Source organism: Pleuronectes platessa, chromosome 22, assembly GCF_947347685.1.
Source record: "Pleuronectes platessa chromosome 22, fPlePla1.1, whole genome shotgun sequence".
Classification (NCBI taxonomy): Eukaryota; Metazoa; Chordata; class Actinopteri; order Pleuronectiformes; family Pleuronectidae; genus Pleuronectes; species Pleuronectes platessa.
Window position 1 is genome coordinate 12,677,318 of NC_070647.1, and position 14,240 is coordinate 12,691,557.

A 14,240-nucleotide genomic window follows, 5' to 3' on the forward strand; every position below is an offset into this window, starting at 1 on the left:
TTATACATTTCCCTTTTTCCCAATAATCAATGAAAAGCACAAATATCTGGAGAGTTTCTGGGACAACATTTGACAAAAGTACTTATTCTGAACTGAACATCAAATCCAAATGAGAATTCAGTAAAAAAAACATAATTGATCTCATATTTTATCTCCTAACAGCTGGTTGTGTACCACTAGTTTCACTTCAAGCTGTGAGGATATTCAATATAAGCCTCTGGAGAGTGATATTTATGAATGGACAAAAAGCTTGGCTTTATTATATCATCAGCAAGAGTATGATATTATTGGACCAGGACAGACAAACTGCAGCTTTGTGTTGAATAACACTATTTTCAACCAATCCTTTAGACATTTCAGTGCATGTGTAATAAATACGGCATCAGAGGTCAAACTCCTAAAATTGGCTCAGTATCGTCTGCTGAAACTCAGAGACTCTGTCTGTGAGCTTATGTTTGTGCACTGGACTAAAAATGTGTTTCTTTTGGGAGACAAACTCGCAGCATATATCAGGATTCCAGTAGCTTAAGTGTGACAGTTGTTGCATGGATGGGTGGGCCTGGCCTGCCAAAACGTCCTATGCACTCACTACATGAAAAGTTGTGCAACAGGCAGTACTGCACTGATTGTCTTCCTTGGCCCCATGAGCTTCTTCGAGTTATGTAAATATATAGTAATCACAACATAGGCATTAAAATTAAGGCATATTACAACAGTGCTTTAAGGATTTATTTCTCTCATTTGTACACGTATAAAGAATATATTCATCGCTTCATGAGTTCCCAGATAATAGGATAGACAGACAAATAACTGATATTATTCCTGAAAAATGAGCAACTGAGAATTTGAAATTGCAGGACAGTCTGACACTGGGTCCGCACAATACTGTCAGTGTCGGCTTTACTTAAGAGCATGCGATTCTGCTGTCTTCTTGCCATATCATGCACCAAAGAATGAGGCTGTGAATGAATAAATAAAAGAATAAATCATAAATATTAAGAAGTTGGGGAGACCAATTCAAATGAATGGAGGTTAATCTAGATCAGTGGTTCCCAAACTTTTTACAGTCTCGTCAGGGATTTCAGGACTTATAATAATCGTAGATGACAAAATAATGTCATCTACGAAATTCTTAAGGATCAATTAATCGATTGTCGATTAATTATGCCCATCCCTAGTTTTGACTAACGGTCACTAACCTACCTGTAACTTTTTTTGGCAGTGTAATTATTTTGCTGAATATGGGTATTTTTGGCAATGCGAGTTGGCTATTCAGACTATTTAATATTGCGCGATTATTTATAGCTCAGTTTGAAAATGTAATGGGCTTTTTCACTTTGAAAACGCAGATAAAATGTTCTCCCCACGTACCCCCTGAACCACTTCGCGTACCCCTTGGGGTACATGTACCCCAGTTTGGGAACCGAGGTTTTAGGAGAAGCAGCAGATCAGAAGTTTCAGATTTATACTTCGTTTAAATATTCAAATTCTGCTGAACATTCAGTAAAATATACTAATGGGAATAGACAAAATATTCTAAAGTAACGTATTCATTTTCCCTCATGACACTTCATAAACACACAAAACAATTTCAACAACAATCTATTTATTATTTATAACTGTACTCTTCTGTTGTTTAGCTCTTAGCTGCTAATGACAAGAATAAAAACACACATTTGCAGGTATGCAGTGTTTATTTAATGGTAAATTCAGCTACACAGAATCAATGTAAACCACATTTAGCCCAGACTGACAATACAGTTTTATCCAGGCTATTAAATCACCTCAAAATTGTGCTGTTACCTCTCCTTACATTCTGTCTTTTAAGATAAAATCACAACAGCACTAAATTATTCTATTGTTTCTGTCTGGATTGAAAACATCATGATGCATGAGGATGTGGGTCTTTGTGCTGTGGTTTGAGGACATTCAAAGTGAATGTTCGTCACAGGAACAAAACACAGTAGCTGCAGTGCAAGTTGAACCCAGCTCAACTTGTGCACACTGACACTTCAGCTGTAGGGATTTCGATTTCTTCCTTTACTTGTCTTGTCTGTGTAGTTTTGTTTTGGCCTGAATACAATCGCAGCATTGTCATTAAGCTTCAGCTAACCCTGCTCTTTAAAAACCACTAAATATCTGTCTGTGTCTTTCTTTGATATAACAGCTCACGTGTCCAGCTGTGTGTGAACATGAAACTGCAACACGTGTCTACAGGTTCCTGTTCGGCTTCAGAGACGAGGTTTGTCAATCAACCTCCACTGTTTCCTGTGCACACACTTTCACATCTTCATTTAAGAGCATTGGTTACTACAGTAAATCTGTAATGTTCACTTTAACTTATTTAATTCCGATTTTTTTTGTTAATGTGCAAAAATTCTGAAAAAGAATGATGCTCAAGTTTCTTTTCAGCAGGTGTTGCTCCTCTGTTCTGAAATATTTTATCAACCAGAAAATATTTCAAACACTCACTTAATGTCAAAAGGCAAGTTCCCACTTTGAGATACAACAAAGCTGCAGAAAATGTTCTTTGAATTACAGAAAGACAGGAGCTAATCTTTGCCAGAAGAGTTTTTCCTTTATTTTGTCATTAGATTCTTTAGGTAGCATTGTTCTCCAATGACCACGAGTGTCAGGGTAAACGTTCTTAACCACTTCCTATATTTAACATTCAATTTCCTCCCTCTATGTAGATAATCACTGACAGTGTTTCTGCAGCTTTGTTGTATTTCAAAGTGGTACTTTGCGGTCTGCATGCTGACTGAACAACAACTGAACAGTGATGTCAATGCTGATCCCACATGTGGAAACTTAGTCTTCAACTGTTTCGAATGGGACCTGAATTCATTTTCTAAACTTGTGCAAACCAATGAAAAAATCTGAATCAATATTTTCAATGAACATGTGACACTGTTGTCTGTCACTCAGTCAGTTTTTTTTCTCCATATGTATCAGCTCCTTTAGGTAGTACTGTTCACCAGTGATGCTGTAATGTAATGTAATTGGTGAACAATAATAAGTGTTCATTACAGGGTCAATATAGAGACGAGCTGAATACATTGGCATTTCCTACTTTAATCACTTAAGTCTATCTACAAAATCTCTCTGGTCTTTATTACAGATGGTCGGTAACGCAGCCCAGGATCACCGGAGAACGAGGAGGATCAGTCGAAGACGTCTCCTACCCGGGACGTAATAAGCCGAGACTCCCCATGATGCAACGTGAAGAAGGATTTCGGATGCAGTCCTTTCTCCTCCAGTGCCGCTCTGAGACGAACCGGCGGCTCCAAGTAGTACTGCACCGAGGAGACGTGAGTATTAAACAGTGTTAGTGGGTTTACAGTGGGGTCCAATCATGATGTAATGTCTGAGATTATAATGACATTTTAACTTTGTTGTGGGAGGTTGATTGGTCATTTCTCCCTTAATAATGGATGCTGCAGAGACTCTGAATGAGTGCTGCTTCTAAGAGGGTCATTATAAAGTCAACATACACTTTTAGAAATATGATTCCACTGAAAACACTATCCAGTGGCCTAGGGGTTGGGAACAGAGTAGTACATCAGTAATTTACATGTGGCTGACCATGAACTGCTGATCAACAACATTGTAAAGAGTTGGTGATGTCACTTCAGATAAGTAATGATCTCAGCAACAAGTCAAACACCAAACTTTCTGGACGACAATATAAATGAACCAAAACAGTTAAACAACTAGCTTTAAGCGATATAAGAACCATGTCTCTGTGACCTTGATTAGGAAGACATGACCAGTCAGAGGCCCACGAAATGTATATAACATGTCATGTGACCAACTCAGCATGAAAACGTGAGTGTAACGTTACCTCGTAGGTAAGTACAAAAGTTCCCCAGTGAATGGCCACAGAGTGTTTTGCCTGCAGGTCCTGGTGAATCTGAACAGCCTCTTCTGGATCTATGTGCTGCCCCTTCATCACGTCCCTGGAAATGAATGAATAACTTGTGTTTTACAGTCAGTGTCCGATTTATTAGGTGCCCTCTATAATGTTCAGGTTTTAGTTAAAGGTGGTGTAAGTGCAGTACGCCAGATTCACACAGTGGACATTTTCCTCTGACACCCCACTCAGGGTGGGAAGCTCATATGCTGTGATCCAGGGGATAAAAAAATGTATATCAACAAACAATCTGATTTATTATTTTATTTCACAGTTTCCTTACGGATCAGCAACTAATCTCTCCAGATTGTTACATTCCCTTTGTTTTTATGACTAATAAACCTGGACCACGGCATCTGAGTTTCCCGCCCTGAGCGTGACATCAGGGGAAAATGGGCTCCATGTGAATACGGCCTATTGCATTAGATTCTCCAGGTGTACCTAATAAAATGGACATTGTTTTACAGGTATCTGCGCTACCTGGGCATGTACGCTCCGATGGGGATGGCAGCGAGGTCGAATGGTCCGAAGCGTCGTCCAATCTCCTGGAAGGCGGGGCAGTAACCAGTGTCCCCAGCAAAGAAGAATCGATGTTCCGGACCCAAAATAGACCAGCTGCCCCATAACGTCTGAGAGGAACAGGAAATCATGTTATGTTAAGTACCTTATTTAAACTGACTAAGGGAAGAAATACTTGTTTCAGTGTCACTGATTCTTCTCAGCTAACTAAACACCATTATGGAAGGTTATAGCCTAATCAGTAATGACCTTGTTATCATCCAGAGCCGAGCGTTTGCTCCAGTGCTGAGACGGCGTGCAGACGAAGGTCACGTCGTCGTGACCCGGGACACAGTTCTCGTCCCACCAGTCCAACTCGATCACGTTCTCACAGCCCATCTTCATCAGCCAGTCCATGAGACCCATGGGCACGAACCTGCAGCACAGGAGTGTCAGACACATAAGAAATGAACTGAAGAGAGTGAGAAACCGTCCCACTGATGGATCTCTCGTACCAGCGTAGCTCCCCCCCGAAGCGTGTGTTGAGGCTGGCCACAGATCCCACATCCAGGTGGTCGTAATGAGAGTGGCTGATGACCACAGCATCGATCCTGGGCAGCTGAGGACAACAGGGAACATGGTCAAATAAACACAAGTTCTCTGGGCTCTGACACATTGATTCAAATCAGATGTCTTCCAAATAATCTTAATTGTCCCGGTTGTTTTTACTGTATTTAAGCCCCTCTCATAAATCTATGTATGATTAAACTTGTCAATACAAGGCCTCTGTTACATTATTTGACCAATCGCTGTGCTGACTTGTCAGAAAAAGCTCCTGTAAACGCATTTCTTGAAGCCTGTGTTTTTCTTAGTGTTAAGTTTTAAGAAAGAAAAAAGTTGCAAACCTGTTCCACAGTGCAGGGAGGCCCTCGGTACCTTTTGGGCCCCACAAACTGGATAGGTGAGGCCCTCTGGCTGAAGATGGGGTCGGTCAGGATGTTCAGTCCGTCCATCTCGACCAGGACCGTGGCGTGACCCAGCCAGGTGACTCTCAGACCTGGACCGGAGTCGGAGAGGTCCGGGTTCTTGACAAAGTACGGCTCCATCACTGGGAGCTCGCTGTCCAGAGCCTGGAGGAGAGAAGGTAGAAACCACAAAGAGAGATCACATCAGGGAGGCTGGAATAAAACAAGCCCCTTCTTATCATGAGGATTAGAGACTTTCAGTCTTTTGACCTCCATCATATTTTTTTTAAAGTCCACCAGGATCCTAGTGAATGTTTTCATTGTATTTGACTCTTGAAACCAATTGCTTGATGTCTTCAGCATCTGGAGGACACGAGAACTAGCTCTATGACGTGTTTCATTTCTCTGTGTAGTGTTTGCATGTAGTTCACAAGGCTTGATCCTCTTTTTCTAGTTTCCACACATTAAAAAAACACTGTTCTCTGTGCAGATGAGAGTTAAACCGACTTCTGTTGCGGTGTGAAAGCAGCCTGTGAAGCCTGTTAAGCCTGTTAAGCCCCAAATGACAAACATTTCTCCACAGAAGAGAGAACATTCAGCTCCTGATACTAATCACTGCTAGAGTAATACAAGTACACTCTCTGTCAAGCTTTAACAAATGTGATGCACAACTTTGACATTGAAGAACAGTACCTGGCTCAACTTATTCTACCTTCAACAAGGAGGTTGTTCTCATCTATTTATCAATTAATTTGTGATTTATATATTTGTCTTATTTTGGTGCAAATCCCAATAATAGGTCCCATCTTGTGACTTTAGATGATGCTTCATGAGGAGACTGTTGGGCCTTGGCAGAGGTATACACACTGTGGAGTTACATTAACATTAATAATTCCTATTTTTAGACTGAGGACCATGAAACCTTCAATTATGAAACAAAGCAAAAAAACTGTAGTTAATGGTAAACTGTATAATATGGACCCGCCTCTTTATTAGTTGGTACTCTGCTGTGATCTTTATCCCACAACATGAACCTGAGCAACAGCGGCCAGGAAGGGAAGCGCCATGTGGACCAGGGGTTCGTCCAGCGGCCGTGTTTGTCTTGACAGGACTTTGTCACATCCTCCTGCAATCAAAGTAAACAAAGGCCTTTGGTCACTTTGTCAGATTAGAGATAAAACGATGATATTCAATTTGTAATAGAACAGGAGAGAGGTCTGAAGTGAATTGAGCTGAATGAGGAAGAGCAGCTGTATGTGTGTTTCGGGTAGAGAAGAAGATTTTAGGAAACAGGATGATGATGGTAAATATGGTTTTACCTCCAGCCGATAGTCGAGGCGGAAGCTCTTGCGGGAGGATCGGGAGGAGCTGCTCTTCCTCTGAGTCGGAGGACCCACATCTTCACCCTCAGCTCCTCTCAGCACTTCCCTCTCCTTGAGTAGAGGCACACACACATATACACACACACACACGAGAGGTGAGGGAGTGAAATCACAACTCGGAAAGTGGAACCATTAACCACACTAGCAGCCATCATGACGATGAAGTCATCATGTTGAGCTCTAAAGTGTGGGGGCTGATACGTCTCATACAAACGCATCAACAGAATACATTGAATGCAAAAGCTATAAAATAACCACAAAGGAAGTGAGCGAAAACATGCTGAAATCCCATTAGTGTTTCTTCATTTCAAATGTGTGAGATTTATGGCTGTGTATTTTTCAGTTCCTGTCTATAGTGTTTTGCTCTGTGTGTGAATGGGGTTGTGTGGAGGAGTGAGGGTGATGTAGTGGATGCCTGACCTCCATATAATCCATATTCAATTGATGTAATCCCTCTACAGTATAATGTATCACTAAAATCAACCCATACTGTGTGAATGTTGTATCAATGATGTCTCTGCATTCAAGTGTGTGGGTAAACCATAGTTTCTAATCTCATTTCAAATCCTGTCTGTGTGAATGGGGTTGTCAGAGGCCATGAACCCATGCACTGTGTATTGCCAGGTGACACAGCCTGGTTCCGTCTCACTTTGGGCTGATGAGTAGGATTTCTTACCTCCACTTGGTCGGCTCTCTCCTCCAGCGCTGCTTTGGATGAAGGTGACGGCTTCTCCATGGGCAAACCAGCACAGGTAGCACCAACACGCCTGCTGAGGACGCACGGTGTTACACAGTCACACGTTGAACTGCCGACAGTTGAACCATAATAATAGTTTGCATATGAGATAGAAGGAAAGTTATCAGACACACAGCGGGGTTAAACGTCCCTGTATTCAAATCAGACTCCAATCAGAGGTTAAACTGAACTTCACACAGAACATAAACAGTTCCTTTCCTCTCGTGAAGCTGTGGTCAGTAACCCTGACTTCTGGTCATCGTCTCTGGCTGAAGAATCACCATTTCATTCAGACGTGTTTACAACACAGACAACAGATGACTGTATCTATTGAGGATTTCAAGAAATAGAATAAAAAGTGTTTCAGTGACAACTCAGCAACTCTAACTTTAACATATTATTGGTGCTTGGCCGGAGAGATTAAGACACGAGTTTCCTGAAGACACAAACATAACTGTTTGGCCTCTTGTGTAACAATGATCAGGAAGCAGCCAGAAAAAAAAGAAATGAAGCCGTCCACAAAGTCAACATGTATAATGAACCCAAATTGATAAGGACAATGTCAGTTTGATCAATCTGTAACTTCCCCGTGCCACAAAGAGCCGCTTCAGCTGTTGCACCAGGACGGTAAAGATGGGACAACAATCCTCTTGGATAGCAGCCACCTCAGAATCAGTGGTGAAACATTAAACTGAGCCCGGAGCTGAATGTGTGACTAACGGGAAGGATCACTTGTTTACAAGATTGAGAAAGTGGGAGTGAATCTGACCTTTCAGTGGCAGGGAGTCGGAGAAGAGAGATCATGTGCCAGACTCCCAAACCAGAGTTGGCACTTGCACACTTTCCTGAGGCAACACATCTGATCACCGCCCTTTCCTTATCCTGCTTTGATCCACAGCGATCACAGGGCAGCACACACCCCTCGTGAATCACACACTGAGATCAAACCAGAAGACTCACTTCAACAGAGAAGGTTGCGATGGTGTCTCCGTATCTGAAATACCTGGCGGCCTGCTGTAAACACCAGGGCATCAACACAGTAATGCAGAGTAAGCCGGCTGTGGGGGAACTCCACGCGTCCCAGCTGATGATGCTCTCAGCCTCCTGAATGGACTTGAGCTGGATTCTACACAACAATGGAGCTCTGTGGACCACGTCCCAGACAAAGAGCTGCATGTGTGGCCAGTCAGCGAGCCTGATGTGCTCCGACAACACCAACACCATGCTCATCTATGGAGTTAAATTCTAAATGTTTCAGTTAACAGTGAAGGACTATCGGTCAAAGATAATCATATGTGCACGGTCCTAAAAGTATCATTCTCCTGAATAGAAATATCATAAAGAGTTTTTAAACACTCACTCAGGTGTAGAAATCAGTCACTAAACTTAAGCATAATGAGGAGGTGATAAGCTTTAATGTTCCACCTCAGGTTTTTCCTCAAACTTGTTCTTTGTCTGGTGTTCTTCAACAGGAGCAAACTTCAGTCTTTAAACTTTAAATAAATAAAAAAATTACATTTTCTTGATGGTTTTCATTCGACTGATATGAACATTTTTAGCTCAACAATAACATTGCTGTTAACATGATGGTATCACACACACACAAACACACACAAGTCTGGGCATGATGTAGTCCCAGTGACACTAACAAGAAATACAGAGTTTCAACCACACGACCTGCTCCTGAACTTCCCCCTGACATCGACACAGACTCGAACCATGATGACAGATAATCTCCAGACTCGTGTTGGTCCCTGAACTCCTCACCGCATCACAACAGGGACCCACTGACTCATGCAGCCTCACAAACAGGTGGAGTGTGTCACTGAGGGAAACGCAGGAGGTGGGAACCCGCATCACATCCACTCACCTGGACACTCGAACGCAACAGATCAGCAGCGCTTGTGTTCACGTCCCCGCACCGACGCGCAGTCTGAGCACGAGCTGGGCGACACACGCGGTTGTTGGATCGCGGGTCACATCCCCGTCACGCAGATGCTCAGCGGGAGTCGAGCGGAAGGTTGAACTGTTCACTGACAGCAGCAGGAGGACGCGTTCTAAACCGAGAAGGAGCCTGAGAGGGAGGACTCCTGGTGCAGGAGGACCAGCTCGGTGACGTCATGGCACTAAATCCCTCACGTGACCACAGCCCCCCCCACACACACACATAAACTCCCTTTATAAATAGAACAAATAAATCGTCACGACACAGGAAAGAAGTGCGTCGTTTTATGCATATAAACGGTTGATGGTTCAGATTAAAGAATATGTAAATAAGTAATTAGCATCTTGTGATATTTTTTTGGTGACCGAAATCCTCCTGTTATCAAATCAATATTTATGTAAAAAAGTACAAGCTGATGTAATTTCAGTAAGTTTTATATTAAAATAACATCAATAAAATAAGAAATTAAAAATGTATAAAAATGTGCAGCAATACCATGAAGGGAGTGAGGCTGTGGTTTGCCAAAATCATTAAAGATGAATAATTTATTTTCAAGTGTGTATATTTGTATCTGATTTGAAAATTTTAAACTTTTATTTTATCTTTTGGGTTATTTCATGTGGTTCCTTTCTGGTCATAAAGATCCTGCATGAAGACCAGGATGAGGAAGATGAGGAGGAGAGTCTTGAGTCTGAGTCTGAAATCTCTGATGCTGACGAACTAGACTTTGTTCTACAGGATCAAGCTGGAGTTGTGGGTGTGTGTTGGAATCCAGCTCTCCTAAACGAAGAAGGCTATTATGATGACACAGAAGATGAGTCTTCTCTGTCCTCATAGGGGCCTTCCCTTAAATGAAGAACTATGCAACACCACCACGACCCGTTTGAACATGATATACACAACCAGTGGATCAGCTCAGCCAGAGATGTCATATTCTCACAGGGGAGTTGACTCACTCGTTGGACTGACAATGATCTGACAGAAGAGAAGAAACACACAACACGATGTTCGACAATGAAGACGTTAAGTTTGTTTCCCAGATTTGCCTCATCACTCATGTGTCAGGTTGATACACACAAAGTAAACAACACTCGCATTACAGAAAGAACGATAAACCAACTATATTGTTTTCTGATGAGCGTTTGTGTTGTTTTGATTATCAGATGACTGAAGCTCATCATGTAGAACATCGATCACATCGATGTTCGATCACATCGATGTTCTACTTCTGACTTTAAGCAGCAGCGACCGGAAAAAACATGGATCTTTACACGTTCACGTGATGTTAACACGGACATATTATAATAACTCGTGATGGCGGGTTTGTTTGATGTTTATTTCCACGAGACCTTCAGTGTATCACCGCGCTTTGTGAAATTGACGAATCTGCAGCCGACCGACGACATCTGGAATAAACACAACAACAAACCACCAGTTGCCATGATCCCCAGTTGAACGGTAGCACCGGAAACCAACTAAAGTGAGCCAAGGAGCGGAGAGAAACATGTCGTGCAGCTGTACCTGTTGCTGCTGGTGAACAACACCTGCAGGCAGCAGGACGGAAGCAGACGGACTCTCCTCAGTCTCTCGCAGTGTTTACGACACCTACTCGACTGTAGCAAACGCAGCGAGCCGCACAGCAGCGTTTCCATCCCGCAGCGTCGGGTTCAAACATGTTCACTGCGAAACTTCCCAGAAAGTAAAGCCACAGGCCACGACGTCATCAGTGTGGGACAGCCACGGATTCCGTTTCGTCGCTCGAGATTGTTTACCCCCATAGTTTACTCCTCTCTGCCTCTGTTTCCTGCAGCGCCCCCTCGCGGTGCTAGCGTTTACACGCCGGGAGAAAACTTTAACTTCAGTGAAATGTGAGAGAAGAAGAATCAGATACTTTCCTGTACTGGCAAAACAAAACACTTTATTAGATGTGAACCGTTGTACACTTAATAAAGTTGTTTACAAGTACAGGACGGTGTGCAGGATACCTCTTCTCTCACTTGTTATGATCAAACTCAATCTTTGTATATAGTTATCACCAGACGTGTAAAATAAGTGTTCTTGGTTACATAATGTCTTTATACCAATGCACAAATACAGAATCCACTCATTGTTTCCATCTGCAGTGAAAGGTGTTTAGTGTGTCATATTCTCTGGATTGTTATCAGATACATTTTTTATTCTGTTTTATTTCTCTTGTCTATCTCATCCTGATTATCTGCTGCTGTAAAAAGTGAGCTTTCTTAGTGTGGGATCTTAACATTTGATCTCATCTTATCTAAAACCGTGATTGCCTCAAAAGAAATTTATGGTCGTACCTTTTCCATCAACTCACAACCCTAAACTCCACTGGTCAAAGCCGACTCTGGACATTTCCACATATTGGTTCATAGTCCTAAACTCTCTTTACTAACATGCATTATTGTATTAACTTAAATAACTTCACCTACACATTCCAGTATTTAAGAACAGAAATAGTTACTGCAGCAGCTGATGTGTTATGAATCCCCAGAAACCTCCTTTCCTACTGATTTGGTTACACAGTACAGGGTGGTGTGGACTGTAAGGATGCTTGGGTGGATCCTACCAAGTAACCCTAGACAGGATACGGGCTGGGAAGCAGGACAGATTTAACCATTTGACCAATCTAGGTCTTTAACCTGTTAAGCTGGTATAGAACAGCATGAAAACAACTGATTTAACTGATATTACGATGTGAACAAAGATATACCATGACAGTACATTGGTGTGAATAAGCCTCAGCCAGCATAGCGCAACAGAAGAAATGTACACAGGCCATACTGTAAACATATTTACTTTACATAGAAAATGACAGGTTCAGTAAAAAAACACACCACTATTCACATTGAATACCAAAGCCTTGTTTCAAAAGAGACGATTTTTGGTAAATAATCATAAACAAATCAGAAAATTTCAAAACAATGGATCATTTCTTTAAAATTACAGATGAAACCACGAGCCCTCGTTCACGTTTGTCCATTTTTGTCAGTGCTCCTTGTGGTCTCCGTCCTCCTCCAGCTTCCTGATCTCCGCCTTCAGCTGGTTGATGTTTTCTCTGCTGGCTTTTAGTTTGTCCTTCAGCTCGGCGATCTCCTGACTGGTGCGTTTCTTCGCTGTCTCCATCTTCTCCTTGGTCTTCTGCTCTAGCTCACTGACTGCAGACACAGGCGGGCAAACACAGATAAGCAAGATGGCAGTGGTCGTGTCCATGTTGTGCTTCAGTACAGGGGCACATACTGGATTTCACTTGGATCAAAGCTGGAGTAAGTGTGAAAACTCGTGTTTCTATGTTCAGTGTGTTTGTGTGTACATACACTCTGTCTCGTGCTTGTATGCTCCCAGCGTCAGTTGTCTTGATGTGGTCAGGAGCTGCTGCATCATGGCTGTAGGATCCTGGAAGATCTGTGAAGGAAAAAAACATCAGGTATGAATCTTTCAAAGATATATTATTAATCAGTCATTTACTTTAAGGGGAGAATAAACAACATCACAATCAGAACATGACAGTGACTGTTGTCATAAATAAGCTGCAGCGTGAAAGCAGTCGTACCATTTCATCATAAAACTCAGAGACAACCGTCTTCTTGGGCATGGCACTGGAGTCTGACTGGAACAGCTTCAATAGATGGTACAGAGTCACCTAACAAACACAAAACAAATAAACATCAAAAAGAATACAGTTTTGTGCTGTTGAATTAGCTTGGCTCTTACAGCTCTCTCATTGGGGTCGATGAAGAAGATCTTGATGATGATCTCGAACTCGCCCCAGCCCGTCTCTGTGATCTCATACGGAGGCTTCGTCACCACTGGAAGGAAGAAGAAAAACAGAAAATTATACAGAGACGAGTCAAAGTGGGTCACAGTCGAAAGCCACAACGTATCTGCCAATCTACGAATATCTCCATTCATGTTCCCTGCTCAGACTCACCTCTCAATGGGTTAGTATAGCTCTCATGCAGCTTGAACTGGATCTTCTTCACGTACGCCGACATATCCTGGAAGAACAATGTGATGTCACTACAGAAACATGAAGAGCTCAAAACCATCGAAAGGCAAAATCTCTTCGATATACAATTCCCTGCTGAACCATCCTCTGACGGCTCATCAAGATGTAAGGCAAAGAGATTTAGGATGTAACCTCTTCGTGTCAGAATGTCTCAGCCTCATTGTCTTGAGATAGATCTATAAATATGTGCAGAGAAGGTATCGAACCCAGATTTCCGTTTGTTGCTGGTTCAAGTCTCACCTCGTTCCTGTAGGGCTTCACGTACACAGACCACTGGTGCGTGTGTCCGTCCTCCTCCCGCTTCTTCCCGAAGTAGCGGGCTACGTTCCCGAACACGATGGGTTTCACGATCGTCACTCCCTGCGGAACACAAACAGGTCAACAGTCACGCGCTGAGTCAATTCAAGTGTTTGACAGTGGTCACACGGTGAATTCATGTTTCCTCCACGGCTTCGGTTCCCTTTACCTTCACTCTCCCCCCGGAATCTGGACCAAATTCACTCATCTTTTTGAACATAGTACAGAGGCGAGAACTGAATCGTGGAGATCACTCTAGAGAGTTCTTCTGGACCAACAGCGCGACTCCGCTTTCAATAGTTCTGCCATTTAAACACCAGAATCCACAAGCTCGATTCGAAGACAGTCCAACAAGCGCCGGAAGTCAGCAGAGTAACGCTTTTAGTTGTCCGATACGGATCTGGCTCTCTAAGGTTCCGGAGTATGACACCGAACAATTATAAATGTGTTTGTTTTTAATAAATAAGATAATTTAGGTAA

General features: G+C 42.5%; 2 protein-coding genes across 10 annotated transcripts; both read right to left on the reverse strand.

Moving 5' to 3' along the window:
- Nucleotides 1-1,675: 1,675 nt before the first annotated feature.
- On the reverse strand, nt 1,676-11,197 carry napepld (N-acyl phosphatidylethanolamine phospholipase D). Of its 9 annotated transcripts, none has more exons than XM_053414975.1 (10): nt 10,961-11,197; nt 7,435-7,525; nt 6,696-6,809; nt 6,362-6,502; nt 5,317-5,541; nt 4,927-5,030; nt 4,682-4,847; nt 4,394-4,542; nt 3,845-3,959; nt 1,676-3,296 (listed from the first exon to the last, which is right to left on the reverse strand). In XM_053414975.1, exons 1-10 carry the CDS (start codon nt 11,089-11,091, stop codon nt 3,165-3,167), a joined length of 1,368 nt encoding a protein of 455 aa, XP_053270950.1. In that variant the 5' UTR covers nt 11,092-11,197; the 3' UTR covers nt 1,676-3,164. The 9 variants fall into 9 exon arrangements, with proteins under 9 accessions (XP_053270950.1, XP_053270949.1, XP_053270957.1 ...); XM_053414974.1 differs by having other exon boundaries at nt 7,435-7,528; XM_053414982.1 differs by lacking the exon at nt 10,961-11,197 and adding an exon at nt 9,365-9,597.
- A 1,038-nt stretch (nt 11,198-12,235) lies between these two features.
- yeats4 (YEATS domain containing 4) lies at nt 12,236-14,150 on the reverse strand. The gene is made up of 7 exons (XM_053414990.1): nt 13,930-14,150; nt 13,704-13,823; nt 13,386-13,452; nt 13,169-13,263; nt 13,008-13,097; nt 12,772-12,859; nt 12,236-12,612 (listed from the first exon to the last, which is right to left on the reverse strand). Exons 1-7 carry the CDS (start codon nt 13,978-13,980, stop codon nt 12,443-12,445), a joined length of 681 nt encoding a protein of 226 aa, XP_053270965.1. The 5' UTR covers nt 13,981-14,150; the 3' UTR covers nt 12,236-12,442.
- Nucleotides 14,151-14,240: the final 90 nt, after the last annotated feature.